Raw genomic sequence first — 26,682 nt, 5'->3', positions numbered from 1 at the left:
AGGTCACCTTCAAAGGCAGCCCCACATAGAGCGCATTGCAGTAGTCCAAGCGGGAGATAACTAGAGCATGCACCACTCTGGTGAGACAGTCTGTGGGCAGGTAGGGTCTCAGCCGGCGTACCAGTATTACAGCCCTGAATCTGCCAGACATAGAATTAATGGAGAATGAATCCATAGGCCTCGTGGAGGAGAAAGAGGACCAGCTGCCAAAGGGAGCATCACCTTGTCTAGCCCAACCACAAACTCATGCCTGCTTCTTCTTTTTAAGGACCACAGTGGAGAAGGCAAAAGGCACTATCTCAGGAACACTGGGGTGTAGAGTTACAAGACTGTTCCCTTAAATCCCTTACAACTCCCATGAGAGATGTATCTCCAGCAATCATATGACACCTCATTACCAACTGCCCTTTGCTACAGGTCAGTTCTCTCCAGACCTTGCTCAGAAGAACCCTGTGAGTTCTAAAAAGCATAGAATTGTAGAGTTGGAAGGGACATCGCAGTCATCTGGTCCAACCCCTTGCAATGCAAGAATCTCAACTAAAGCATCCATGACAGATGGCCATCCAACCTCTGCTGAAGGAATGAAGGTCCACCACCTCCCAAGGGAGTCTGTTCCACTGTGGAACAGCTCTTACTGTCGGCAGTCTACTTATACATGCTGGATCATCACCTTGTCGTGGTTGCAACGGCTGTGAAGGCGGATGAAGGCTGCAGCAGATAGGAATCTACCAATTTGTCGTGACTACTTCATGCCATCAGAACAGAGCCCTACTCTGAAGACTGTGCGTTGGTCAGCGTGCACTGGTCTACACACATAAAACAAAATCACACACAGGCGTCTTCCCAAAACCCAACCCAAAACCCAAAAGTCCCATGGCGATCGGCAAATGGTAACGGGGGCAGGATCGTGAAATCTGGAAGCCCCTGGGCGGTGGATACAGATTCAGTCGTTCTGACTCAAGGAACGAGGCAGGCAGTTGAGCAGCTCGGCAGCTGTATCCATGACTGAGCAGCCCTTTTCAGGGTCCACTCTGCTCACTCCGAGAAGGGGGAGGGGCTAGAAAAGGTGCCCTAAACTTAGTCTGCCTCTCTTTTCCCCTGACTGGATTACCGCGCCCAGTGGGGTCACCACCTAGCAGTCGTAAAAGACAATTGAAGGCACATTTGGCAAATCCACACCGTTAAAATCGTGTTTATGGAAGACAATCTTACTCAGCTACGAGTGATCGAAGAAGAAGAAGAAGAAGAAGAAGAAGAAGAAGAAGAAGAAGAAGAAGAAGAAGAAGATACACGTCCAGCTTTCTGGGGCTCACTGCAGTTCTTATTATCCAATCAAAGTGGAGCAAGGCTGGTTTAGACACAAGAAGGTGTTATCCTACTGGAGGGTATGGGGCGGCGGGGGGGCTAATGACTGCAAAAGTCTAACCGTGCATCACCCACTTCTCTTGCAAACCACCAAAGCATTTTCCATGACAGTCAAACAGGCTGTAAGGAGGCAGATGATGAGGTTAACATCAAGTTGGAGAAGGGAACTTTAATTAGAAATCAATGAGAAGTCCTGAAAATTGAAGTGGTCTGCGGCGAATTATTTCTAGGCTTAAACAAACATGCGATACTGAAGTATGGAATCTAAAATGTACTTGACATATGTTTTGAGTTTAAGAGTCTGCGACAAATTCTGCTCATTTCCCCCGCCCCCATACTGAATGGACTACATTTACATTCAACTTGCAGAGTTAAAAAGGACAGGGGAGAAAGAGGGATTTATTGTACTACTAACACGAGGGAGCAAATTTCATCCAACAAAGCTGAGTCTTTCCATACTATAAATGGTGAATTAATTAGCACCGGTATCAATTAAGGAAAACGTCACAGTTTTCAACAGGGCTGAAGAAGAGCGCAATTTCAAAGGGAAAAATGGAGAAGTTTTAAGCCTCCTGGCTGGAATACAGGAATGTGTTATATGAGGGGCTACCGTCGAAGACAGCCCACCCAAAAATTCCACTGGGAACGGCGACATTACTGATGGAGACTGGTAGGTAAGAGCATATTGTGCCAGTCTCCCTTCTGCGCTGCCTTTTAGTCCATTTCCAGACCTGATTCCAAGTGCTCATATTAACATTTAAAGTCTCAAACAGCTGGGGGGGGTGTACATTATTACTATTATTATCTGCCATTCATCTGAATTTGGAGGCGCCTTGTATGCCTCCTTCTGGCAACTCCTGCAGCCAAAAGTATTGCTCTGCTTTCCTTCAGACCACATCAATGAGGCCGAGAATATGCTTGGCATATTCTAAGAAAGGCCTCTCACGATAAGGACATTCGCCTCTTTTAGCGTAGAATATCAGGCCTGCTGGAGAATGGTCCTAATGTTCCAGTGTGCACTATCAGACCCAATGAATGGATGCAACATTATCATTCACTATATTATGGTCATGATGATGAGGTCAACCAAATAACAGAATCTTTGGAAAGCTTACCAGACTGGCCTCCAGTACCGTGAACTGAGGTCAAGAACCTTATTTTGCAGTTAAAAAGAAATAAAACACCAGGCATACAATATTTGCCCCCAGAACTGTTGAAATCTAACATCGACTGGTGGGGCCTCCCTGCTGGGAGTAATATTCTCATTTATCAATTCATCCAGGTTATTTCCTAAAGTTTGGGCCACAGTGGTAAAGGTAAAGGGACCCCTGACCATTAGGTCCAGTCGTGACTGACTCTGGGGTTGCACACTCATCTCGCATTATTAGCCGAGGGAGCCGGCGTATAGCTTCCAGGTCATGTGGCCAGCATGACAAAGCCGCTTCTGGCAAACCAGAGCAGCACATGGAAACACAGTTTACCTTCCCACTATAGCGGTTCCTATTTATCTACTTGCATCTTGACGTGCTTTCGAACTGCTAGGTTGGCAGGAGCTGGGACCAAGCAACGGGAGCTCACCCCGTCACAGGGATTCGAACCGCCGACCTTCTGATCAGCAAGCCCTAGGCTCAGTGGTTTAACCACAGCGCCCGGGCCACAGTGGTAGTCATCCCTATATTCAAAAAGGGCCTTACATCCAATCCCTGTTAGTTATCAACCAGTTTGCTATCTGTAATTAGCAAAGCATCTCTAAAATAAGCTAGTTGACTGGATTCAGACAATGTAGATCCACCACAGACCATTGCTTTGTACTAGCTCATTTTATAGATAAGTATGTTAATAAACCAGGTGGCATGCTATATTTATTTATCTGAAACATTTCCATGCTGCTCTTCAATTCAAAAATCCCCAGGGCAGTGCTCACAATTGCTATAACACAGCAGAAAGTAAAGTTGTATTTATAACAACGCCAAACCAATAAAAACAAGCGGCAACCAATGATAAAATCCTCTAGCAGATTGAAAACCAGATGGGTAACTTGCTAGAAGGCCTGGGAAAATAGAAGGGTAATTGCTTGATGCCAGAAAAACATTCTACATGCAGGGCACCCAAACTGAACAGGCGCTCTCTCCATTTGCACATTTTCTTATCTCAGAAAACAGATCCCTAAGGAGGGCCTCTGATGAATATTGTAATGTTTAAGGCAAGATCCAATGACAGCATCAGTTCAAACCAAATGTTAGAAGCTTACGTAATGTTGATATCAAAAGGTGTTAACCAGCTGTAAACATGATAAAAATGCATATGAATCAACTAAAAACCATATTGTGTGCTGAGAGGTTCTCATAAAATAAAATAGCCAAAATTCAGAACACATTTGAAAATTGTAATTTCAAAATAAACACTCCAACTGGGCTTGACACATTTTATCATCAAGTCAAAGCCAGCTGTGTTAGCATGTAGTCTACTCAGGACACCAGTTTATAAAGGCAAAGGGCAAATTAGCAAGTTTGCAGTCCTGCCTAGAGACAAACAATGCAGAGGCAAAAGAAAAAATCTGGCAGGAAAATGTCATTTACATTTTCCAAAGGCTCATGCAAGTTTGTGCCTGTGGCAATGTGTGTTACAAATACATACTCATCATAATCTTCTGTTTAATGTTGACAATCTGCTCTCTCAATTTGCTCTTCGGCCAACTGTGCTGCAATTGCAAGTTGCAGCGGGCTTTTATCCTCAGTTGGTGGAAGAGAACATTAATAACTTCCTTGTCCAGGTCCGCCCCATTGGCTGCCCATGATTGGGCTTTTTAAACTTTAGTCTTGGCGGGCTATCCTGCCCTGCAATGCAGCCAGCTAGGAAATTTACAATGGTCAACCTCCCAAATTAAACACCCATTAAATTCTCACATGGGATTCTGATCTACTGTTTAATTTTCAGATGTTCCTCCCAAAGATTACCTGAAGGGCAGTTGTCTACCAGCTCCATCTGATACACAGACTGAGACTCCACGTGCCCGCAGACTGTCTTCCCGGAGTGGTACATGCTCTGGTTATCTCCCACTTGGACTGCTGCAATGCGCTCTATGTGGGGCTACCTTTGAAGATGACCCAGAAACTGCAATTAATCAAGAATGTGGCAGCTCGACTGGTGACTGAGAGTGGCCACTGAGACTACATAACACCGGTCTTGAAATACCTACATTGGCTCCCAGTACATTTCCAAGCACAATTCAAAGTGTTGGTGCTGACCTTTAAAGCCCTAAACGGTCTCAGCCCATATACCTGAAGGAGCGTCTCCACCCCAATTGTTTAGCCCAGACACTGAGCTCCACCTTCGAGGGCCTTCTGGCAGTTCCCTCATTGCAAGAAGTGAGGTTACAGGGAACCAGGCAGAGGGCCTTCTCAGTAGTGGCACCTGCCCTGTGGAACGCCCTCCCATCCGATGTCAAGGAAATAAACAACTATCTGACTTTCAGAAGACATCTGAAGGCAACCCTGTTTAAGAAAGTTTTTAACGTTTGATGTTTTATTATGTTTTTAATATGCTGTTGGGAGCCGCCCAGAGTATTAAGAGGACACCTTTAGGGGAACCTGCAAAAAACTCTGCGTTTCACGTGCCCAGCAATTTTTTGGGGATATGTTGGAATTTGAAACTAGCTCTAAAGTCCATTATTCTACACATTGGATCATGGAGGCCAAAAGGAAATAAAACTGAAACTGTGTTAATATATAAGAACACAACTCATAGAGGAAAAACCGCTCTGTTTTAACAAATAACATGCTTGCATTCTCGAGTTCATGAACAAAATATTTGCGTAGCCTTCAGCAAAGGTGTGAAATTTCATCAGTTCCACAGAAACATGCATGCTATGTGCTATCTTTCACATCTGTGAATAGCTAAGAGAATGTACAGTGCCCCCGGCCCCATCCCCTGACAATGGCAAGGAGTCCTTTGCACCCTAGGCTTACAAGTGCTACAGAACCTCATTTAGTTAGTATTGTTGAAAACTATCTGTATCTCATGGTGCTTATCCAAACTGTTCAGAATTTCAGGTGCAAAGGCCTGGGTTCAGTTAGTATTGATGGGATTGTTTGTTTTAACCAAAAAAAAAAAGTGGCTTTTAGCCAGAACAAATGCTAACTTCAGAATGCAAGCAACAAATGTTTAGGTGGAATTTTCAAATCTCTTTTCCCTGGTGGAACCATCTAAAAGCTAAAAGAAGTAGACTAGAATAATTAGGCCTTTATTATTTTACAGGCCAGAGCTTGGCATGCTTTTATGTGACGACAAAAATGACTGCAATGCTAATGGTATTTGCAATAATCGGCGCAGCACAGTCTTGACACAACACCATAAAATGTGTGTGCATGTTCCCCAGCCCTAGCCAGGTGTTTCTTTCAAAAGGCACTTTTTACGCATTCCCAACTCCAGAAACTTCCAAGCTGTTCTTTAGTGCCTTCAAATCGGAAAACAGTTTGGGAATTACACACAAGAGCTTTCTGAAGGAGAAAAACTACCATGCCCCTTTCATGCAGGTCTTCTGTCTAATTCCTAAGATACTTTTTGGATTCAGGGAGATTTACAGAATGATTTAAAGAGTTCTAGGGAGGAGCACGTTCTGAAAAGGAAACTCTGGGGGAATATCCAGGTGCATAAATTTCATGCACACACTCCTCTGGATTCCAGCCTGTGCATTTATCACACCAAACTAGTGCTTGAAAACAAGTAGGGAACCAATTATACACCAGATAAGCACTACTCGGGGCTTATTCGCACCTCTGCTTGTCTAGTGCCTAGAAAACACGGGTCCACACAGTTTTCCTCCTGTCCTGCTCCTTTCCCAGGGAAAACCCACTCTTTGGTGCTAAATCGGAGCAAGCATCCATCTGTAGAAAACCTGAATTGCCATTTGCTCCAATTGAACACTAAAGAGCAGTTTTTCACAGGGAGAAGCAGCGGGGGAAGAGGAAGTGCAGACGAGCCCTTATTTAGTGTAGCTAAAGATTGAAGTCAGCATAACAGAACTACTGGTGCTCTTCTTTCTTTCTTTTTCTTTCTTTCTTTCTTTCTTCTTTCTCCGCTCTTACTGTGGTTTCTGTTCAATCACATTTAAAGCTAAACAAAACAAAAAAAGCCCTGTTTGACCAACAAATGGCAGGGCCAAAAAATGCTTCCCCCACTTTTCAAAAAGTCATTTTTACTTATTTTATGTTGTCGTCACCCACCGTTTTCCTCATAAATAAATATGGTTGATTACGACTGCATTTACTGTCCTTCCTGCACTCAAACGGAAGCTGCATAGGATGCTCAGCTTCTGAAAAACGTTTGTAAACCAGAGCACTTACTTCTGGGTTTGTGGCGTTTGTTCGACAACAAAGCCGTTCGAGAACCAAGGTACCACTGCAGTTGTACCTAAGGGTTGCATTTAAGTTCTACTCAGAATGAAACCATTAAAATTAGTGGACTTAAGTAATCATGTAACATTATATACAATCCTAATACTTTGCCCAGACTTGAAGGTTGAACAGCAGCTATGTTGTCAACATTATATATGGCATAGTGTCAGATATGACATAACAAAGGACGCACCATTGTTAATTTTGCATTCCAATTCAGAACAGAATCAGACTGAATAAAAACCTATTCAAGAATACTTCCAAGTTTAAAGCTGCTTGAATAATCCAGACTCCGCTGCCAGGAGGTCAAGTACACAGCACTGTCTCTCCTCACTGACAACTCCTGGTGAATGGCTCTAGCCAAGTCCGTCAAATAGTAGTAGTAGTAGTAGTAATAATAATAATAATAATAAATTTTATTATTCATATTCTGCCCATCTGGCTGGGTCTCCCCAGCCGCTCTGGGCAGCTCCCAACAGAATATTAAAAACACGATAAAACATCAAACATTAAAAACTTCCCTAAACAGGGCTGCCTTCAGATATATTCTAAAAGTCAGATAGTTGTTTATTTCCTTGACATCTGATGGGAGGATTTTCCACAGGGCGGGCACCACTACCGAGAAGGCCCTCTGGCCTCTGTGCATGACTAAAGAGTACAGGTGATTTCTTGTCATGGAAACTATTAGCTGGAAATGTTTCCAGAAGGTGTGCTAAAAATGCAGGTGTTCCCTCCTCCCCAGCTAGAGATGATGTTGTAAGAGAACAATAGACATGGGGCCAGTCTCGTTTGGAACTGGGATGGGAATAGACACACAGAATCATAGACTTATAGAACTGCAGATTTGGAAGGGACCCTAAGGAGCATCTAGTCCAACCCCCTGGAATGCAGGAATATGCAGGTGTCCCATATGGCGATTGAACCTACAACCTTGGTGTTATCAGCACCATACAATGTGTGGGCTTGTCTTGCTCTCTGTGCTGTGCCCAAAGCCATCCGGCACCCTAGAAATGTGTTGTGGGCAACTATTTAATTGTAAATAAGTTATTCAAACTCCTAAGAACATGTCAATGCCTGCTACAGATGGCAGCTAGCCTCACCACCCCCATCATGCCAAACTACCATTCCTAGGGTGACTTGGGAAGAGCTAATGACTATTAAATCAGTTTAAGTGTGTAGAATGGACATGCCCTCTGAGAATCCTAAAATCCGTTGGAACGCTCATAAATAGCATCGTGAATTCCATCTATTGTATACAGAGTGAATTCAGCTGGTCACTGACACAGTTTTCCCTCTTGCTGTGGTAAAGTCTTATAAAGACGTGTTGTGTTGACCATTTTACGCTGGGGCATCATGAGGTTACAATTTGGTTTTGTGGTTAGCTGGCACTTGACCTCCAGATCCATGATTTGCCAAACCCCTCAAAGTACCCAGTGCGTTTGAATACAATTGTGACTTGATTAAAGTGAGGGAGGTAATCACTTCCCTGTGTGAGAAAAAACGTTTATTAGAATCTATTTTTAGTAGTATATTAAAGTCAATGTTCTGCAGAATAAGAAAGCTCTTTAAGTCCCTACCTACCACATACAGATACGCTTCCTCTTGAAGGCCAAGTCATGTAAATTCCCAGTTTCAATTTATTTAACAAAAACTTGCTGTAACAGACACGATGCTTCCAAGTACAACATATCCAGATCTACAACTAGAAAAACAAATAGCAATCCAAAAGCTCGTGATCAAAATGTCTGAAAAGTTTACATGCGTGGGACAATAAAGCAGTCAAACTCTGCCTGCATAAACCAAAATTCCATTTAAAAAACCACTATATTCATATTTTTTTCTGAGTCATACCGCAAAGCAGCTGATGGAATACTGTGTATATTGGGAAGTCCAAGAGAATGTTTACGACTAGGGCAGATGATTTAGATTACCAAAATTAACAACATGTGACTTTTTTGATTCAGCAAATTCAGTCATGAGAGCTTACGAAATAGCGATTGTCCGCAGTTACAACGTGGAACCTGAAAGTTCCCCAAAGTGTTCCAAGTTTACAGTCCCTTCATAACACCTTTGTCGTGCTTCTCTTGGGAATGGCTTTAACCAAAAATGAAACTGTGTCTTCCGCCCAAGTAGTGGAATGGTGCCCAATTGTGAATGCAATTACTCAGAGTAAGCAAATCAGCAGAGCTAATTCAGAAATCCCCAAATGGTGTTTCAGGCATGTTGCTGTGCCAGGAAAGAACTGCTAGAGCACCACAAGAAGCTGGTTAGCTAAATGTGCACCAGAGACACCCATTCCACATTGGAGGCTGACCACTGCATCTCTGCATGTAGACTTTTCTGAACTGAGCAACCATCAGCAACCTCTTCCAAATGAACCTACCCGGACCCTGAGATCATCTTCTGAGGCCCTTCTTCATGTGCCGCCTCCTCGAGAGGTCCGGAAGGTGGCAACACAAGAACAGGGCCTTTTCTGCAGTGGCTCCCTGTCTGTGAAATGTTCTCTCCAGAGAAGTTCACCTGGCGCCTTCATTTATACACCTTTAGACGCCAGACAAAAACATTCCTTTTTAATCAGGCATTTGGTTGCCATCCTATGCCAGGGGTAGGCAACCTAAGGCCCATGGGCCACAAGCAGCCCATGGGGATTGTTTAACCGGCCCACAAGTCGCCCCTGAACCGAGCCGCCCACTCGGGCAAGTCCCCGCATGCTGCGCTAAACCGGCACGGCGCAGAGACTCACTTCCGCGGTGCTGGAAATCATGTCTGTGCATGCTCAGACACCAGAAATCATGTCTGCACAGACAACAGAAATCCTTTCTGCGCAGATGCAGATGCCGGAAATCGTGGCCGCACACGGATCCGGCCCACAGAGGGATCTCTGCTGGAGTGAACCAGCCCAGGCGAGGTAAACCTTGCCGACCCCTGTCCTATGCCCTTTAAAATGTGGCTCTTGGGAGGGGGGAGATGTTATTGGGTTGTTGTTTGATTATATATATTGTAGTTCTTATGTTATCTTTTCTGTGAACCACCCTGAGACCTCCGGGTATAGGGCAGTACATAAATTCAATCAATCAATCAATCAATCGTGTTTTCAGTGTACATATAATGAAACTAAGAATCAAAGTACAGTTGTACCTTGGATCTCAAACAGAATGCATTCCGGGAGTCCATTCGACTTCCGGGACCGCTCGAAAACCAAGGCGCGGCTTCCGATTGGCTGCAGGAGCAGCCAATCGGAAGCCGTGCCAGACGTTCAGCTTCCAAAAATTGTTTGAAAACTGGAACACTCACTTCCGGGTTTCGATTGTTCAGGAGCTGATTTGTTCAGGAGCCAAAGCATTTGAGATCCAAGGTACGACTGAGAAGATTATACCCCTTCTCTGTCCATGCTACGGTTCCAGTTACCCACACCACCAGAGCTGCTATTTGCAAGGTTTCGACTAAAGTCACTGGAGAGTTATTCATGCAGCTCTTTTGCTGCATTTACTTCAGTCTCAAGCAATACTTTATAGCTGGGCATTGTGCAAGATTGGTATTTTGGTAGAACAGTATCTCTCTGTTCCATTGGGCTTCGCAGAGCTAACAAACCCTCTTTGAACAGAAATTAAATAAAGGCACACTTCTTAAACAACCATTTGTAACACGGGACGCTAGTTCAAATGCCATGCTTTCCCATAGCTGGAAGGAATAATAATATTATTATTTTTTTAAAAAAATTATTTATACCCCGCCCTCCCCAGTCAAAACCGGGCTCAGGGCGGCTAACACCAATAAAATTACAATAAAACATAAAAAGCAATTAATTAAAATACAGATTAAAATACAATATTAAAATGCAGCCTCATTTTAAGCAGTCCATAAATCCAAGCCATGAGGGAGGAAAACACAGGGGTCAGACTAAGTCCAACCCAAAGGCCAGGCGGAACAGCTCTGTCTTGCAGGCCCTGCGGAAAGATGACAAATCCGCAGGGAAGGAAGCAGTATCTAAAAATCTATCCAGATTTCTGGAGTAAGCCAGTAAATATAGAGTGTTGGGAGTTGAGCCAAGAAGACCTGAGTTCAAATCTCTGCTCGCTAATTAAATTGATTGGACGACCTTGAGCAAATCTCTGCATCTAACTTACCTCATAGTGTTGTTGTAAAAATAAAATGGAATAGCTCCATCTATGTTATCCTGAGCTCACTGAAGGAAGGACAGGATACAAATGGAATGAATACAGTGGTACCTCTACTTACGAATAACTCTACTTATGAATGTTTCTACTTACAAACAGAGCTCCGTCCGCCATCTTGGATGCGGTTTAGATAGGATTTTTTCTACTTACGAATTTTTAGATTCTACTTACTTGCTTCTACTTACGAATTTTTTCTCCCAATGCATTCCTATGGGATTCGACTTACAAATGTGCGTTCGGAACACATTAAATTCGTAAGTAGAGGTACCACTGTACATGAATAGAAATATTGAGTTTCTTCTCCCACAATTTCTATCTTTAGGGTCAGCTTCATTGATGAAACATTTAGCAGGAATTGTTCAGTTCAAAACTGAGGCCGCTAGCTAAAAATTCACATCCCATCAATACCCATATAGGACTGCCATGGAAATTAAACTCCACTCATTCCTACCTCATTAACTTGCTTTTTGTCCAAGTGAAAAACCTGACCAGAACTTGTTGATGCAATTTCTTCATAGACCTTGTAGCCAATATGTCCTCTATCATCACAGTCTCCTGTTAGAACAAACACAACCTACATGGTTTTGGGGGGGGGGAAGAAACAAGGATATTTAAACAGCCCTCGTACGCAAAAGAATGGGAAAAAAGCAAAGCATCAGAAATCAATTAGTGAAGGAAATATACATTATGTCATTAAAGAGGATACACTTAATTTAATATTTTCAGTCTTAAGTAATTAGCGTAATAACTTTCAGAAGAACAATACCATATTGGCAAGCAGGATGATAGGACACATTACTTCATAACATTCATTAGTGCCTCGGGTAATTACAAGTTTTTATTAGTCGTAGCATAACTTTAAAAAAATAAATAGCTGCTGAACGTGCCAGATTCCAGTTAAATAGAGAGGTAAAAACTTGGAAGCTGTTACTTCTTTGCTTTTTTCTCTCCTACCCAGCTGCAGACTTCAGTTCTGCAGACCTTCCAGTGGTAGTTTTGTCCCTGCTCAATAACCGGAACAGCTGGTGGGCACATGCTGATGGGGACCAGGCAAAAACTATAGCCCTTTAGTGCAACTGGGACCTGCAGTAAAATCTTACCGTATGGAGTGTTCCTGTTTAGTGTTCCAGTCAGCTGTGCCTCCTGCAGGATACTCCATTACATTCACCACCCAACCCGGTTATGAGGGCTGGAGTTTAAGTTTGATGAGGCCCTAAGCTACTGAAGGAAATGGGGGCCCTTTATATGTCCAGCTGTCCTTTGTCAACAACAAATTGTCACTGTTTTTTTTCCTGCTGAATACATGCTATATGCTAATTTATGGACTTAATATATATCTAAAGCCATTTGCACATGTTGCCATGAAGGCACCTTATATATAGAAAAGAGGAAACCAGTGATATTTTAGGGAGCAGGCTAGCAGGCGGGGCCCATTACTTACATCATAGAAGCCTACACAACACAAAACACTGTTGCTGTATGTAGGTTTTATTTTATTTGTTTTTATCTTATATTTTGGAAATGTACATACAGGTTGGTTTTTTCCTTTAATTTTTTTGGGGGGCCCCAAGAGAGTGGGGCCCTAGGCCGTAGCTTGTTTAGCTTATACGTAAATCAGTTATCAGTGGTTTTCTGATCTGTCTTCCTCAGGTTTGTTTCAGGTGTCCCTTTAAAGTTTGGGGTTTTTTGCCACCAGATTGCCTGCCCTTCTGCAAGCTTCTGTGCTCTGTTGCACCTGTTGACCCTAACAGGAACATAGGAAGCTGCATTGATCTGAGTCAGACTAGTGGCTCACTTAGTTCAGCACCGTCTGCACTGATTGACAATGGGTCTCAAGGATTTCAAACAAGGGTCTATTTCAAGGCACCAGGAGTTGAGAACATGCCCTGTAGGCTGCATAACCAATGGCATTCACACCTGAACATCGGACACGAAGGGAATGATAGCTAAGGTGAGGAAAGCTGATACATTGCTAAAACCTGCCTAGAATATCATACACATTATATATAACACAATGACTGGTTTAAAACATATCAAAGGATGTTGAGCTGTGGTGGAGGGAAGTCACAATAATAGAATAAGATAGACACAGAATGGAAAACGGGAATTTTATTAATGAAATATTTTACAGTGTATATTCTGTATATATTAAAGCATAGGTTGGCAACATCCGGCCCATGGAGGCCATTTATCTGGCCCAAGGACCGCCTGTGAACCGAGCCGCCCACTCAGCACTAAACTCGCCGAGCAGCGCCAGAAATCGCGTCTGCGCAGCCGCAGAAGCGAATTTCTGGCACTGCAGACATTTTGGACAGGGGCGGTGCGGAGCCGGAAATCACTTCTGTGCATGTCCAGACGCGATTTTTGGCTTCTGGACATGCGCAGAAGCGATTTCTGGCACTGCGGACATTTTGGACATGGGCAGTGCAGGCGCCGGAAATCACTTCTGTGCATGTCCAGACGCAATTTTCAGCTTTTGGACATGTGCAGAAGCAATTTCTGGCACTGCGGACATTTTGAGCATGGGATGGTGCGCCGGGTGCTGGAAATCACTTCTGTGCATGTCTAGACGCGATTTCGGCTTCCGGACATGCACAGAAGCGATTTCCAGAGCCTCGGACATGGGCAGCGCAGGCACCGGAAACCGCTTCTGCGCATGTCCGGTGCATGTCCAGCCCACGGACAATCGTCCGTGGGAATGATCCGGCCCATGGCCGGAAAACATTGCCAACGCCTGTATTAAAGCATATATTCCATGATATAATAATCAAATGATATAAAGATTTAGAAAAAATAGAATATCATACACATCAATAAAACTATATGTGACCTGTGATGAGGTAGTTTCTTCTACTCATCTCAATATTTTATGGACTTACTTATTATTTGTTGAAACTGATCACCTCCAACTTGTATGATTCAATCCTAAACACAATTCCCTAAAAGTAAGTCCTGCTGAATCTAATAAAACTGACTTCTGCATGGGATCAAACTGTCATTTACATATTTTACCCAAGGTGGTATTTGACCGTAATCAATAGGGACACATTTCACTTTTTAAAAAAGAGACTTAAAAAAAAAACTATAATAATAATTAAAAATGGCAGTTTTTGCAACAATCAGAATTGGAATTTGTTTCCTACCTGCGACTGCTTTTGCTGAATCAGCTGCAAGACCTCGTGGGTCAGCTTGTAGTCTTTGGATCGCGCATCAGTAAAAACATAGATGAATGAACCAGGGAGAGAAATTTCTAGAGCAATCTTGATCGCCCCAATGCTCATCTCTGGACAGTCACCGCCACCCTGTTTATAATCGGGAAACAGGGAAATAATGTAAGTTTTTTAAAAATAAAAAAGTACTAAAGTTTTAAAAGTCATTAAAAAATCTGAATTCATTTAACCTCCTCATTAGCACCAAAATGGAAAACGAGCAAGGTCCCAACTAAGGAAGAACAGCAACTTGAACTGATGGAATATGCACAGCTTGTGGACCTAACATATACCGTGTTTCTCATATTATAAGACATGTCTTATATTTATTTTTTCCTCAAAAAAACACACTATGGCTTATTTTCAAGGGATGTCTTATTTTTTTCCTCCTCCTCCTGCCGCGGCCGGCATTGCTGCTGCGCCTATCACTATGTCTTATTTTCGGGGTATGGCTTATATTCCTTGAATGCTTAAAAATCCTGCTGTGGCTTATTTTATGGGTATGTCTTAAAATATGAGAAACAGGGTAGAATAAGAGAATCAGAAGAACATAGGTTGAGAGAAGATTGGAAAATGTTTATTGAATATATGGGGGGGGGGGTTGTGTACACTTGAAAACCTTGGCAGCATTAAGATAAATTCAACAGTGTAAATAAGTTTTGATGGATGTAATAATGGAATACTGAATGGTGTAGTTTATGTAAAATATGCAGGGATTTATGTTATGCTAAATGAACCATGGAAGGAGAAGAAGGGAAGTCGTTGATCTTTTAAGGTTGTTGAAATGAATATTCTAAATTGCAAACACAGAAAATGTAAGAAAAAATTAATTAAAAAAAACTAAGTATATTCCCCAGGTGTCTACTTTATTATGATTTAGGGACCAGGTAAATGTCATTCTGTTTTCTCAAATCTTTGGCCAGTTATATTACAAAAACATCTTTAATTTATGTTGTCCCTGCGGTTGCCACTGTGTTTTGTTTTCTGTTGGTTGTTTTGCTTTACCGCCTTTCTTTATTTAAAGCTGCCTTGAAGAGGAGTTAGAAAAGCAGGAAGTAAATGTGAACAATATATGAAAACTAGTTATTAGCTAAACATAAAATACTTGTTCTGAGACGAATGATGTGCTAATAAGTCTCTTTAAAAATGTAGCTTCTGACTTTAGAATGGAGGGCCAAGCAGAAAAAAAAAGTGAACTGGGGGAAAATTTGAGAAAGAGCATTTTAAAGGGGGAGAAAAATTGAGAAAGAGCATTTTAAAGGGGGAGAAAAATTGAGAAAGAGCATTTTAAAGGGGGAGAAAAAACCCTGTAATTCATATGAACTGGCAGTATTTGTTTGTCTTTGGGGACAAATCAGTACAGCCTTGTTGTCCATCCGTCTCCTGTTGCTGTATGTAAACATTGTCTTGGAAAAGTTACTGTGCTGCCATGAATTTATTTCTGAGAAGCCTCATTTAGCTGGATCCTCTTTAATCTGGATCCTCTTTAATCTGTAATTAAACCCCCCAGTTATTGTTTTGGGGCTGGGATAGAGCTGCAGGGGAGCTGAAAAAGATAACCCCTTTCAACTCTACAATTCTATGATTCTGAGTGGGCTTAGCTTCCTTTTCCACCCAAAGCAATTGTGGAAAGGAGAGAGACACTCACCTGAACGTATAGCTCCCTGAGTTCATATTGAAATTTCTTGGGATCCGTGGTAATTGTTACAGGACCAATTTCTGAAAGGGGAAAAGAAAAAAGCAAATTGCATTTTACAGGAAATCTACAGGGAATCAACAGCTTTGCAATCACGGGATCTGACATGAGAAACAAGGTCATTTACAGATTTATTTATATTTATTTATTTTTGAATGGTGACATGCCAAATGGCCTCTTTGTGAAGTGCTGTCCCATTTGGGCAGCTCTACAAGCACAATTCCCCAACTGTGAGAAAATATGTACAAACAGTACTACAAGTCACACACAGACACACACACACACATGTTCCACACATACACATACACACAAACAAACACTACTTCCTTTTGCCCAGCCAAAACCCTGAAAAGCAAAACATCATTCCCTACAATCACTTATTTTGCTGAGAAGCAGCATCAGATACCTCAGGCTACACCAGAAAGATCCCATGAGGTCAAGAATTCTCTGTTTGGATGGAGGTTTGTGGGAAACAGTTTAAAAACAAAACAAAACAAAACAAAACAAAACAAAACAAAACACACTGTACAGTTAAAATATGGATCAGTAGGACTTGCATTAACTCTGACAAACAATGACATTGTTGGGGTTTGGACAATTCCTGCCTGTTAAAAGGAAGTATACAAGTATTGGTCTATTTACTGTTAAATAAGTGGATTTCTGGATTTCTGGCTTCAGACGAGTTAACCGTCTCCCAGGGAAATTAATTCATATAAGGAACCACTAAGTCAGGGGTCAGCAACCTTTTTCAGCCGGGGGCCGGTCCACCGTCCCTCAGACCTTGTGGGGGCCAGACTATTTGGGGTGGTGGTGAACGAATTCCTATGCCCCACAAATAACCCAGAGATGCATTTTAAATAAAAGCACACATTCCACTCATGTAAAAACACGCTGATTCCTGGACCATCCACAGGCCGGATTTAGAAGGCGATTGGGCTGCATCCAGCCCACGGGCCTTAGGTTGCCTACCCCTGCACTAAGTGCTTGTTTTGACCAGGTTTTTCCTGATATATTTACAACGGAAATGGGGGGTGGGCCTTCTCGGTAGTGGCACCCGCCCTGTGGAACGCCCTCCCATCATAGGTCAGAGAGATAAACAACTACCTGACATTTAGGAAATACCTAAAGGCAGCCCTGTTTAGGGAAGTTTTTAATCTGTGATATTTTAATGTATTTTAATGTGTGTTGGAAGCCGCCCAGAGTGACCAGGGGGGGGGACCCAGCCAGATGGGCAGGGTATAAATAATAAATTGTTGTTGTTGTTATTGTTGTTGTTGTTGTTGTTGTTGTTGTTGTTGTTATTGACTACAGTAAGAAAAAGAGCTGATTCTGTTATTTTAAGTACTGTATTTAAAAATGGATGGCTTGTATTTAGTATTTGTTTCCTGACAGGATTTGGTTCATGCAATTCACTGCTTCAGAGAACAGTCCTTCCCTAGGCTGCCCAGTTCAATCCACCTAAGTCTGCTGATAATTCCCCCCTTGTTTGGGCTACATAAGGAAAAGGATTCAAACACTGAATGTTTTTGGGATGTCGCTAATAATAATAATAATAATAATAATAATATATTTATACCACACCTATCTGGCTGGGTTTCCCAAGCCACCCTGGGCGGCTCCCAATAGAATATTAAAAACATGATAAAACATCAAACATTAAAAACTTCCCTAAACAGGGCTGCCTTCTGATATCTTGCAAAAGCCAGATAGTTATTTATTTCCTTGACATCTAATGGGAGGGCGTTCCACAGGGTGGGTGCCACTACCGAGAAGGCCCTCTGCCTGGTTCCCTGTAACCTCACTTCTCGCAGTGAGGGAACCGCCAGAAGGCCCTAGTCCTACTCAGAGTAGACTCACTGAAGTTAGTGAGTATTCAGACTCAACGTTTGTATATATGCAGGCATCCCCAAACTTCAGCCCTCCAGATGTTTTGGACTACAATTCCCATCATCCCTGACCACTGTTCCTCTTAGCTAGGTATCATGGGAGTTGTAGGCCAAAACATCTGGAGGGCCGCAGTTTGGGGATGCCTGTATATATGGCATATTGCAACATGGTTCACTCCTTCTGCAAATTTAGCGTCACAACCCTAGGAGGTAGGTTAGGTTAAGCCAAGGGATAATAGTTGGACCAAGGTCACCCAGTAAGTTTTCAGGAGTTAGCAGAGGTTTCAATTTAGGTCTCTCCACTCCTAGTCCAACATTATTGCACCACATACCATCTCAAACTATACAACTCACATATCCAAGTGCCAAGAAATCTGAGATGCAGATTTGGCACTAGAAAAAAGCATGCCACATGAATAAACATTTTGCAAAATATGGTGAAAGGAGACCCCGATACACCGAGAAAAACCAGAACCATGGGTGACATTTGCCATGTCTGGTTTGTCTTCCTTGAGGTTCTATCAAACCCCAATCTCATATACGAGGGTTACCTGCCTTTTATTTTAAAAACATCACTGGCACCTCTTCCAAACACCTCACGCCCTGAATTAAAGGGGGCAGCAGGAGTGAGTAATATTCAGTGTTGCGGTAACATTGTCCCTGTGGCACCACTCTAACGCAACAGAAAGAGGTGGTAGGATTGACTACCCTTTTAGATTGCAGGTGGGAAATACCAGAAAAATCTCCCTCGAAGCAGAAAGCTAGCACACCAGGGATAAATATTCTAGCCCTATCCTTTTCTGCTGTTCTAATTTTCTGCTTACGGGGATATTTTTTAAAATAAATAAAAAAGTTGGAAAGCACTAATGAAATGGATGACACATATACTGTACCATGAGAAGTTGTGGAGAAAAATATAAATTACAGATAAACATTTCTGAGACCCTACAGTATAAAATGAAAAGTTAGGCTGAAGTCACCAGTGCATTTACGAAATACCTCTCTTTCCATACATGATTACAATACAGTATATCATGAAACATGGTGCAACTACGAGTCAGAAGTATCACACTTATTATATAGTTTCAACACAAAAGAACAAATATCAAACTTAGCTCTGGAATTTTCAAAACTACTTTGAAAGCACATTGAATTGATGACATATGGAAAGGATTTTTCCCCCCTAAGCCATGCTTGCATGTTACTGAACAAGGCTGTGTCTTCCTAAACTGGAAAACCACAAAATCGTAGTTAACACAACCAAGATGGTGTTTAGGCCGGTCCCTAAGCAACTGACCAAACACTACAACACAAAACTCTCTGCCAACAGATTTGACAGGCCATAAGAATGTTGGTACCTCCCACCCAAAAATAAATTTGAAGCCAACACCCCTCCATAATAAACAAACAGGAAATAGTCTGAATAAATAAATCTATATCTCAGTAAACCGACAACAATAACACACATTTTGAAGCATCTCGGTACATTTTGTGTAGATGAACGTTTCCACAACAGTTTGACAGTAATCATCCTGTTTGTTTTATAATTGTGACTTCATAATGTAACTCACAAATGCTGTTGTGGCATTTGCAAGTGTTTGGAAACGACTCTTTGCTAATAAACATAACGATGCACAAGACATCAACAAAATAAATTTCACATGAAGTGGAAGATCTAAGGAACCAACACAGCAAGATGACTGTGGTTTCCTTGGTGTTTATTCTGGGGTTTTAACTTGATGATGATTTTATATTTTGAAATATTGTTTTGTGTTTGGGACTTTTCAGCTGCCTTGAGTTCACTGGAAAGTAAATGAACTATAACTTTTCCAATTACATGGACTGAGACATCTGTTCATCCCTTCAAGGCACTTGCAATGCCTAAACAGAAGCATTTGAAAGGTGTGGGCTCAAAGCACGTGGAAACAGAAGATACACCAAGAGTCTTTTCCTTGTGTCTGAAGTAGAGAATTGCCAGCCTTTGGGGAAATCTTACTTTTTGGCCAGTTGTTGGGTGGGTGGGAAACACAACATGCCCCCCCAAAAAAATATACAGGAGGAGAAAAAGTTTTGGGGTTCATGCTTAACCATATAAGGTGGCCAAGGACCCCTTGCTTTTTCAACTTAAAAATCCCCACACCATTTGCAACAGTGCAAGGCTTTCTCCGAAGTTTCCTGCAGGCTGTGTTTCCTCAAATTCCTTGCAAGTGACACCATATCATTAAGCATCGCATAGCTCCCAAGGCATTCCGGGAAGTGGGGCCGGCAGGAAGCAGTATCCCATGAGCCACACTTCCTGCTGAGACCCAGTAAGATGCGTGGAAACCCCCTCCCAAACCTTCTGGATAAATCCCTCCCATGCACACAAGTTAAGCAGCAAAAGATCAGCTCTATTTTCGCGCGGGAGGGGGGGTAATTTGTAAGAAACACTGAGATATTTCAGTCCAGCCTTTGTCACTCAGCACAAAATCCTTCAGACTAAGGTACGCAAACTAAGGCCTAGGGGCCGGATCCGGCCCAATCGCCTTCTCAATCCAGCCCGTGGACTGTCTGGGAATCAGCGTGTTTTTACATGAGTAGAATGTGTCCTTTTATTTAAAATACATCTCTGGGTTATTTGTGGTGCCTGTGTGGTGTTTTTACATAAGTGAAACTTTTTTTAAAAAATTGCTTTTATTTAAAACTAGCTGTCCGTGCCACGCGTTGCTGTGGCTCAGTCTGTTAAATGGAGCCTCAAAGTCCCCCTTCAAACTCCCCTCATGCTCCCCATCCCTGTGATTGGGCCCACTCTGTCCCGACCCATGACCTATTCAGGCCACTCCCCACCCCCCACCCAGGCAAGCCCCTACCTCCACTCGGCCTAGTCTGGAAAGTGGCCTAGTCTGCAAAGCCGAGGCAAGATACTGTAGAGAGGGAAGCTTTCCTAGGTGCAGTACCAGTGTAGCCATTGCTAGAGGGCACTGTGTTGCAATCTCTCCTGTACTCCCAGCATGCAGCTTCATATGATTTGCGAGTTCTGAAACACGGGGTTTGGGGGGTTTTACGTGGCATCTGTCTACACAACCTGCATAGGAACCTCTGCACAGTGGAATGGAACATTGTGTCCAAATTTGAACGGAATCGGTCAAGCAGTTTCTGAGAAGATTTTTTGGACTACAATTCCCATCTTCCCCGACCACTGGTCCTGTTAGCTAGGGATCATGGGAGTTGTAGGCCAAAACATCTGGAGGGCCGCAGTTTGGGGATGCCTGGTATAAGGTCCATTGAAGACAGGGAGTCTTACTTCTGAGTAATACTACATCTAGGACAGGCGCCCCCAAACTACGGCCCAGGGACTGGATAAGGCCCAAAGGCCTCATTTATCTGGCCCCGCTGCCGCCACCTGCTCTTACCGGCGCGGCTGCCTACTTCCGGGTCGAAAGTGGACTGGAAATAGCTGGTGCGCATGCGCAAGCATCATTTCCAGCGCACCTCTGGGTTGGAGGAGGCACGTGCGCATGCACACAAGCTATTTCCTGTGCTCCTGCAACCCAGAAGTGCGCCAGGAATAGCATGTGTGCACACTTATGGGTGCGCGCCCCCCTGCCCTCCGGCCCGCCGCACAATTGGCACTTCGGGCACTGGCCCAAAGCGCGGTAAGTATGGAGACCCCTAATCTAGGAGAACACACTGTTAATAAATACACTCTCTCTCACACACATACATACAGTATTTGAGCATTCATAACATTCCATCTGATATTGTAAGCATTCACGAAACAGTAGACTTTTTGTAGCATACCTTATTGAACACGCAACCCCATTTTGAAGTATTTACCATTTAGAACCCTAAACACAGTATCTTAAGCATAGCTGCCAAGTCTCCCGCTGAAGTCCAGACATGCATAGAAGCAACTTCTGGTGTCGGTGATGCCCGATTTCCGGTGCCCATACATGGGCAGAGCGGCACCCGAAATGGAGCCTCTGGCAGGTAGGAAATCCGGGGGATTTCCAGGATTTTTTTCCATTCGGGGGAACAGCGGGAAACGGATTAAAATCCGGGGGTTTCCCGCGAAAAACGGGAGACTTGGCAGCTATGCTCTTAAGAGGTGTACACATCATCAGCAACCCACTCCCCCCAATAACCACCCAATAAGATGGGATGTTGAGTAAGTGAAAGAAAGAAAATGACAACCCGGTGGGAAGGGATCACACTGAGAAACTGCTCTAAATTGCTTTAAACGTTCAAGAACTAGTCAGAGTAGATTATTGTTTTACTTTTTGCACATGAAGTAATGATTTATAGAAGAGCCAAGGAACTTTTGGTTCTTCAGATGTTTCTGGACTACAACTCCCATCATCTTTAACCATTGACTACTATCCTGCCTTGAACGGATGAAAACTAGAGTCCGACAACATCTGGAGGGCCAAATGTTGTTCTCCAACCCTGCCTTATCAGCATGGTCTCTGATCATAGATGTTAGCATTTGGGGAGGGAGGCTTAAACTACTTCCAGACAGATGCATGCACACCCACATATATCGCAACATTTTGCCATTTTGTCAGTCCTCTTACACTGGGACCCCATGTTAACAACACTGGAGCCACTGCAAAACAAGAGGAAGGGATCCCCATGCTTGAGAAACCCCAAGGTTTGCAGAAGGACAATTTAAAAAATGCTGTATATACTTAAAAGGAACAAGAATATGACTTGTAGAAGACATCTGCAGGCAGCCCTGTTTAGGGAAGTTTTTAATGTTTGATGTTTTATCTTGTTTTTACTATTCTGTTGGGAGCCGCCCAGAGTGGCTGGGGAAACCCAGCCAGTTTGGGGGGGGGAGTTATAAATAATAATAATATTATTATTAATATTAACATTAATATAAACATCCTGGAAAAAGCAGCTTGATGAGCACTGGGCATTCTCAGTGGCCTCCAGGAGCTATAGAATATTGTAACTTGGAAAGTAAAATGGAATTGCCTAACTGAGTTCCTTATCACTTTTAATTATCCAGGGGGAAGGCCATGACTGGTTAATGGAGGCAATGAATAGAAATTCCATTTAGGAGGTTACAGGAGAGAACCGAGTTGCAAGTCTCACTTGCTTTTGGTATAAATGTAAAACGACACATCTACCAATCCTTATAGATTTTACTGCATACATAAGGCAAACCTTAAACGTTCCAAAGCAAGGAATTCAATATCCCTTCACAGACCACTTCAGGGGGAAAATCTGCTTCACATTTTTGGCTGATTACATCATCAACATGCTCAGCGGCAAATGCCATGAAAACCCACCAGCATCCCAAGAGATTGTAACTATGCTGCAGAGGCATAACAACTCTAATTCAGTGGGAGAAACCCCCAGCTCAGCCCCTGCAACCTCCCCTTTGCCCCCTCGTGGTTTCCCAACACCACTTCCCAAACGGCACACATCTCAGCAAGTCCAGGCTCCCTTCTGCTGTTTCCTAAAAGTTTTGTAATTAACTATGGCCATCACTACAAAAAAACGCAAATCACCAGGATCGGAAACACCAATGAGCTCAAAACCAACAAGGTGCACCTATGACCTGCAGAACCCTCACAAACACCAGGCCACTTCTTTGCTAAGTCAAAGGTTTGCAACCCTGGAGACCCTGCAAAATCACCTCATCACCATTCTGCACTTACGTGTCTCCTCCATAAGTTCCACAGCATTGTGTTAGAAGGTTATTCACCTGTCAGAGATGCAGCTGAGTCCCGTCCCCTTTCGGCACCCATTGCAAATTATCAAAACACATCATTTTCCACTCCCTCATCAGGCTGTCCGCTTGCCTGCTCCCCTCTCACACAGCTCCTGGGCTTAGCAGCCACTACTCACCATCTTTTCGTTTTGACTTTGGCTTCCCTAATGACACCCCAAGGCTTCAGAGCCGCTCCCACTTTTTTTTCTTTTTGGTCTGAGGCTACAACCATCAGATGGTCACATCTGGGGGATTTTTCTAGTTTAGTTGGATTACCAAAGTTTAGATCAGGCATCCCCAAACTGCGGCCCTCCAGATGTTTTGGCCTATAACTCCCATGATCCCTAGCTAACAGACTGATTCCTGGACCGTCCGCAGGCAGGATTTAGAAGGTGATCCGGCCCCCAGGCCTTAGTTTGCCTACCCATGATCTAAACCAGGCATCCCCAAACTTTGGCCCTCCAGATGTTTTGGACTACAATTCCCATCTTCCCCGACAACTGGTCCTAAGTTTGGGGGTGCCTGGGTAGGCAAACTAAGGCCTGGGGGCCGGATCCGGCCCAATCGCCTTCTAAATCCTGCCCGCGGACGGTCCAGGAATCAGCGTGTTTTTACATGAGTAGAATGTGTCCTTTTATTTAAAATGCACCTCTGGGTTATTTGTGGGGCATAGGAATTTGTTCATTTTCTTTTTATTTCTTTTCCAAAATATAGTCCGGGCCCCCCACAAGGTCTGAGGGACAGTGGACTGTCTGAAAAAGTTTGCTAAGATTCTAAATTCCCTGTCCACCTCTGTACTGGAATTCCAATGGTAATCCAACTCTTTTGTCTCTTGTTGTCTGCCGTCCTGGGCTCCCTTGGGCAGGGTATGAAATAAATGGTCATTTTTTTCCATGTTTTTTTCACACAATTGCTAGCTCCTTCTCCATCTGCAACTGCCTCACTCCATCCTAAAGGCTCCCAGACCTCAGGAGCTAACTGGGGAAGGAGGAACACAGAGGGGGGGGGTGCTGAGGAAAAGAAGACAACAGGAAAGCCCCTGCTTCATGACTCAAATATTTCACCTGGTTAGTAAAGTGGCATTAAGTCGCATAGCTGTTTTGGACATAATAGTTAACTGTTACTTTTCAATTAAACAATGGTTTAAGGGGCGAGGAGGAGAGAGGTGCAGTCTGATTGCTTATTGCAGCTACTAATCTAAGGTTGAGCATTTAAACCCATCCACTGTGTAGGTGTGAATTAATATTTATAACTGCATTTAAACTTTTCAAAGTTGCTGATAGTTCATTTGCTTTAAATTCCTTTAAAAGCTCTTCTAACTAAAGGCTGTCTTGATGTTCCAGGATAAAAACCGCAGAGGACAGCTGTGTAAATCATTCACATTTGTAGCAACCTTATTTAACATTGTTGATCATTGTAATCCATCATTGTTTGCTAAAAATTGTTTTGTTTCACAGCAACGCTTGGCTAATTTGGCTTTTTTGCAATTGCCTAAGTAGCAACCTGTTGCTGATTAACATTAGTTGTTTTGCTGTTCTAATGAAATTGCCTTAAAAATACTTTGGCTTGTGTCCAGTGTAGCACCATCAGTGTAAGGATCTGGCCTTGTGCAAGAGGATTTTCCTCTGTCCTCCCCACATGCACCCCCTAAGTCTGTTCTGGGGGATTTTCCCAACCCTTAAGAACATATTTGGAAAAGGTGCCAAGCACACACAGGGAAAGAGTCCCATTGCACAAGTGTAAATCCTAGCACTGGCAAGACAATTACTTAGCACTACTCTGGATACAAGGTCATAGCCATTATTGGCAATATTTGACCAGTCAATTGAAAAAAATCTTTTTTGGCCAAGATGCCCAAATCCTAGAAACTGTCTTAAAATGCTTAACATATCTTTTTTAAACTTGAAAATGCATAATAAAGTATGCACATCCAAATGTAATTGATGGGTGCAATTTGTACATGCTTCAGAATCATTTTGTTGGCGCAATGTTTTTTTATTAGTTATTCATTTCAACCATTTTATACGGCTTAATCATAATCATTTCTGTGTGTTATACAGTGTTACCTCTGGTTGTGAACGGGATCCATTCCGGAGGCCCGTTCACAACGTGAAAAGCCCGCAACCTGAAGAGCTGTATCTGCGCAGGTGCGCTGTGCGATTTAGCGCTGCTGCGCATGCGAAAGCGGCGAAACCCGGAAGTAACCTTTTCCAGTACTTCCGGGTCGCCGTGGGATGCAACCTGAAAAAACGTAACACGAAGCAAACATAACATGAGGTATGACAGTACAGGAGACAATACAATAAGACTAAACATGAGTCAAAGTGAGTTAAAACTATAACATCAGAATTCAATTCAAAAGCCTGCTATTTTGGGGGGTGGGGGTCTTCAGTAAGCAGTCATAGTTCAACAGGGAGAGGTCTGACCTCAGCTGGAAGGGAATTCCACAAAATTGGACCCAGTATACTCAACTCATAGTTCTTTGTGGATATGAACAGCACATCTGAGCCAAAGGGGCTACTTACAGAGACTACCCCCCAAGATCGCTGTGATTGAGCAGGGATATCAGGGATCAGGGGGTCCCAGAGGTATCCTGGACCCAAGTTGTTAAGGGCCTTGTAAATTAATACAAATTGAAACTGGCACGGTAGCGTATGAGCATTCAGTACAAGCTTCTGAGCACCAGTTATGCGCTGGCAATATTTTGTCCCCATCAACAGTCTAGCCCGGGCACTCCCAACCTGCGGCCCTCCAGATGTTTTGGCATACAACTCCCATGATCCCTAGCTAACAGGACCAGTGGTCAGGGATGATGGGAATTGGAGTCCAAAAAAATATGGAGGGCTGAAGGTTGGGGATGCTTGGTCTAGCCACAGCTGTAACCTCAGGAATGAACCAAGGATACCCGACACACAGCATATTGCAGTAATCAGGTCTTGAGTGGCTGGGAGCTGGGGTCACTGCTATACAGTGGTTCCACTCCTTCCTCCTGGGCCATGTCCAGAAAGTGGTGTCGGGGGATGAGTGTTCAGACGCCTGGGCTCTCACTTGTGGGGTGCATCAGGGTTCTGTCCTCTCCCCCATGCTTTTTAATATCGATATGAAGCCGCCGGGAGATATCATCAGGGGGGTTGGGCTGGGTGTTCATCAGTATGTGGATGGTACCCAGCTCTACCTCTCTTTTAAATCAGAACCAGTGAAGGCAGTGAATGTCCTCTGTGAGTCTCTGGAGGTGGTTGGAGATGGTTGGA

The 26,682-nt window shown here is 43.3% G+C and overlaps 1 protein-coding gene across 2 annotated transcripts in view; it reads right to left on the bottom strand.

The window, feature by feature from the left end:
• Positions 1-26,682, bottom strand: part of HMCN1 (hemicentin 1) — a 275,559-nt gene that overhangs the window by 215,900 nt on the left and 32,977 nt on the right. For both annotated transcript variants that reach the window (XM_060276655.2, XM_060276656.2), the window contains exons 2-4: positions 15,797-15,867; positions 14,083-14,241; positions 11,391-11,513 (exon numbers count right to left, since the gene is read on the bottom strand). In XM_060276655.2, the coding sequence (XP_060132638.2) occupies positions 11,391-11,513; positions 14,083-14,241; positions 15,797-15,867 (353 nt within the window). The remainder of the gene's footprint in view (positions 1-11,390; positions 11,514-14,082; positions 14,242-15,796; positions 15,868-26,682) is intronic.

Source organism: Zootoca vivipara, chromosome 7 (genome assembly GCF_965207765.1).
Source record: "Zootoca vivipara chromosome 7, rZooViv2.hap1.1, whole genome shotgun sequence".
NCBI lineage: Eukaryota > Metazoa > Chordata > Lepidosauria > Squamata > Lacertidae > Zootoca > Zootoca vivipara.
Note: the sequence above shows the minus strand (reverse complement) of the source record. Positions and strands in the feature narration are given on the sequence as shown.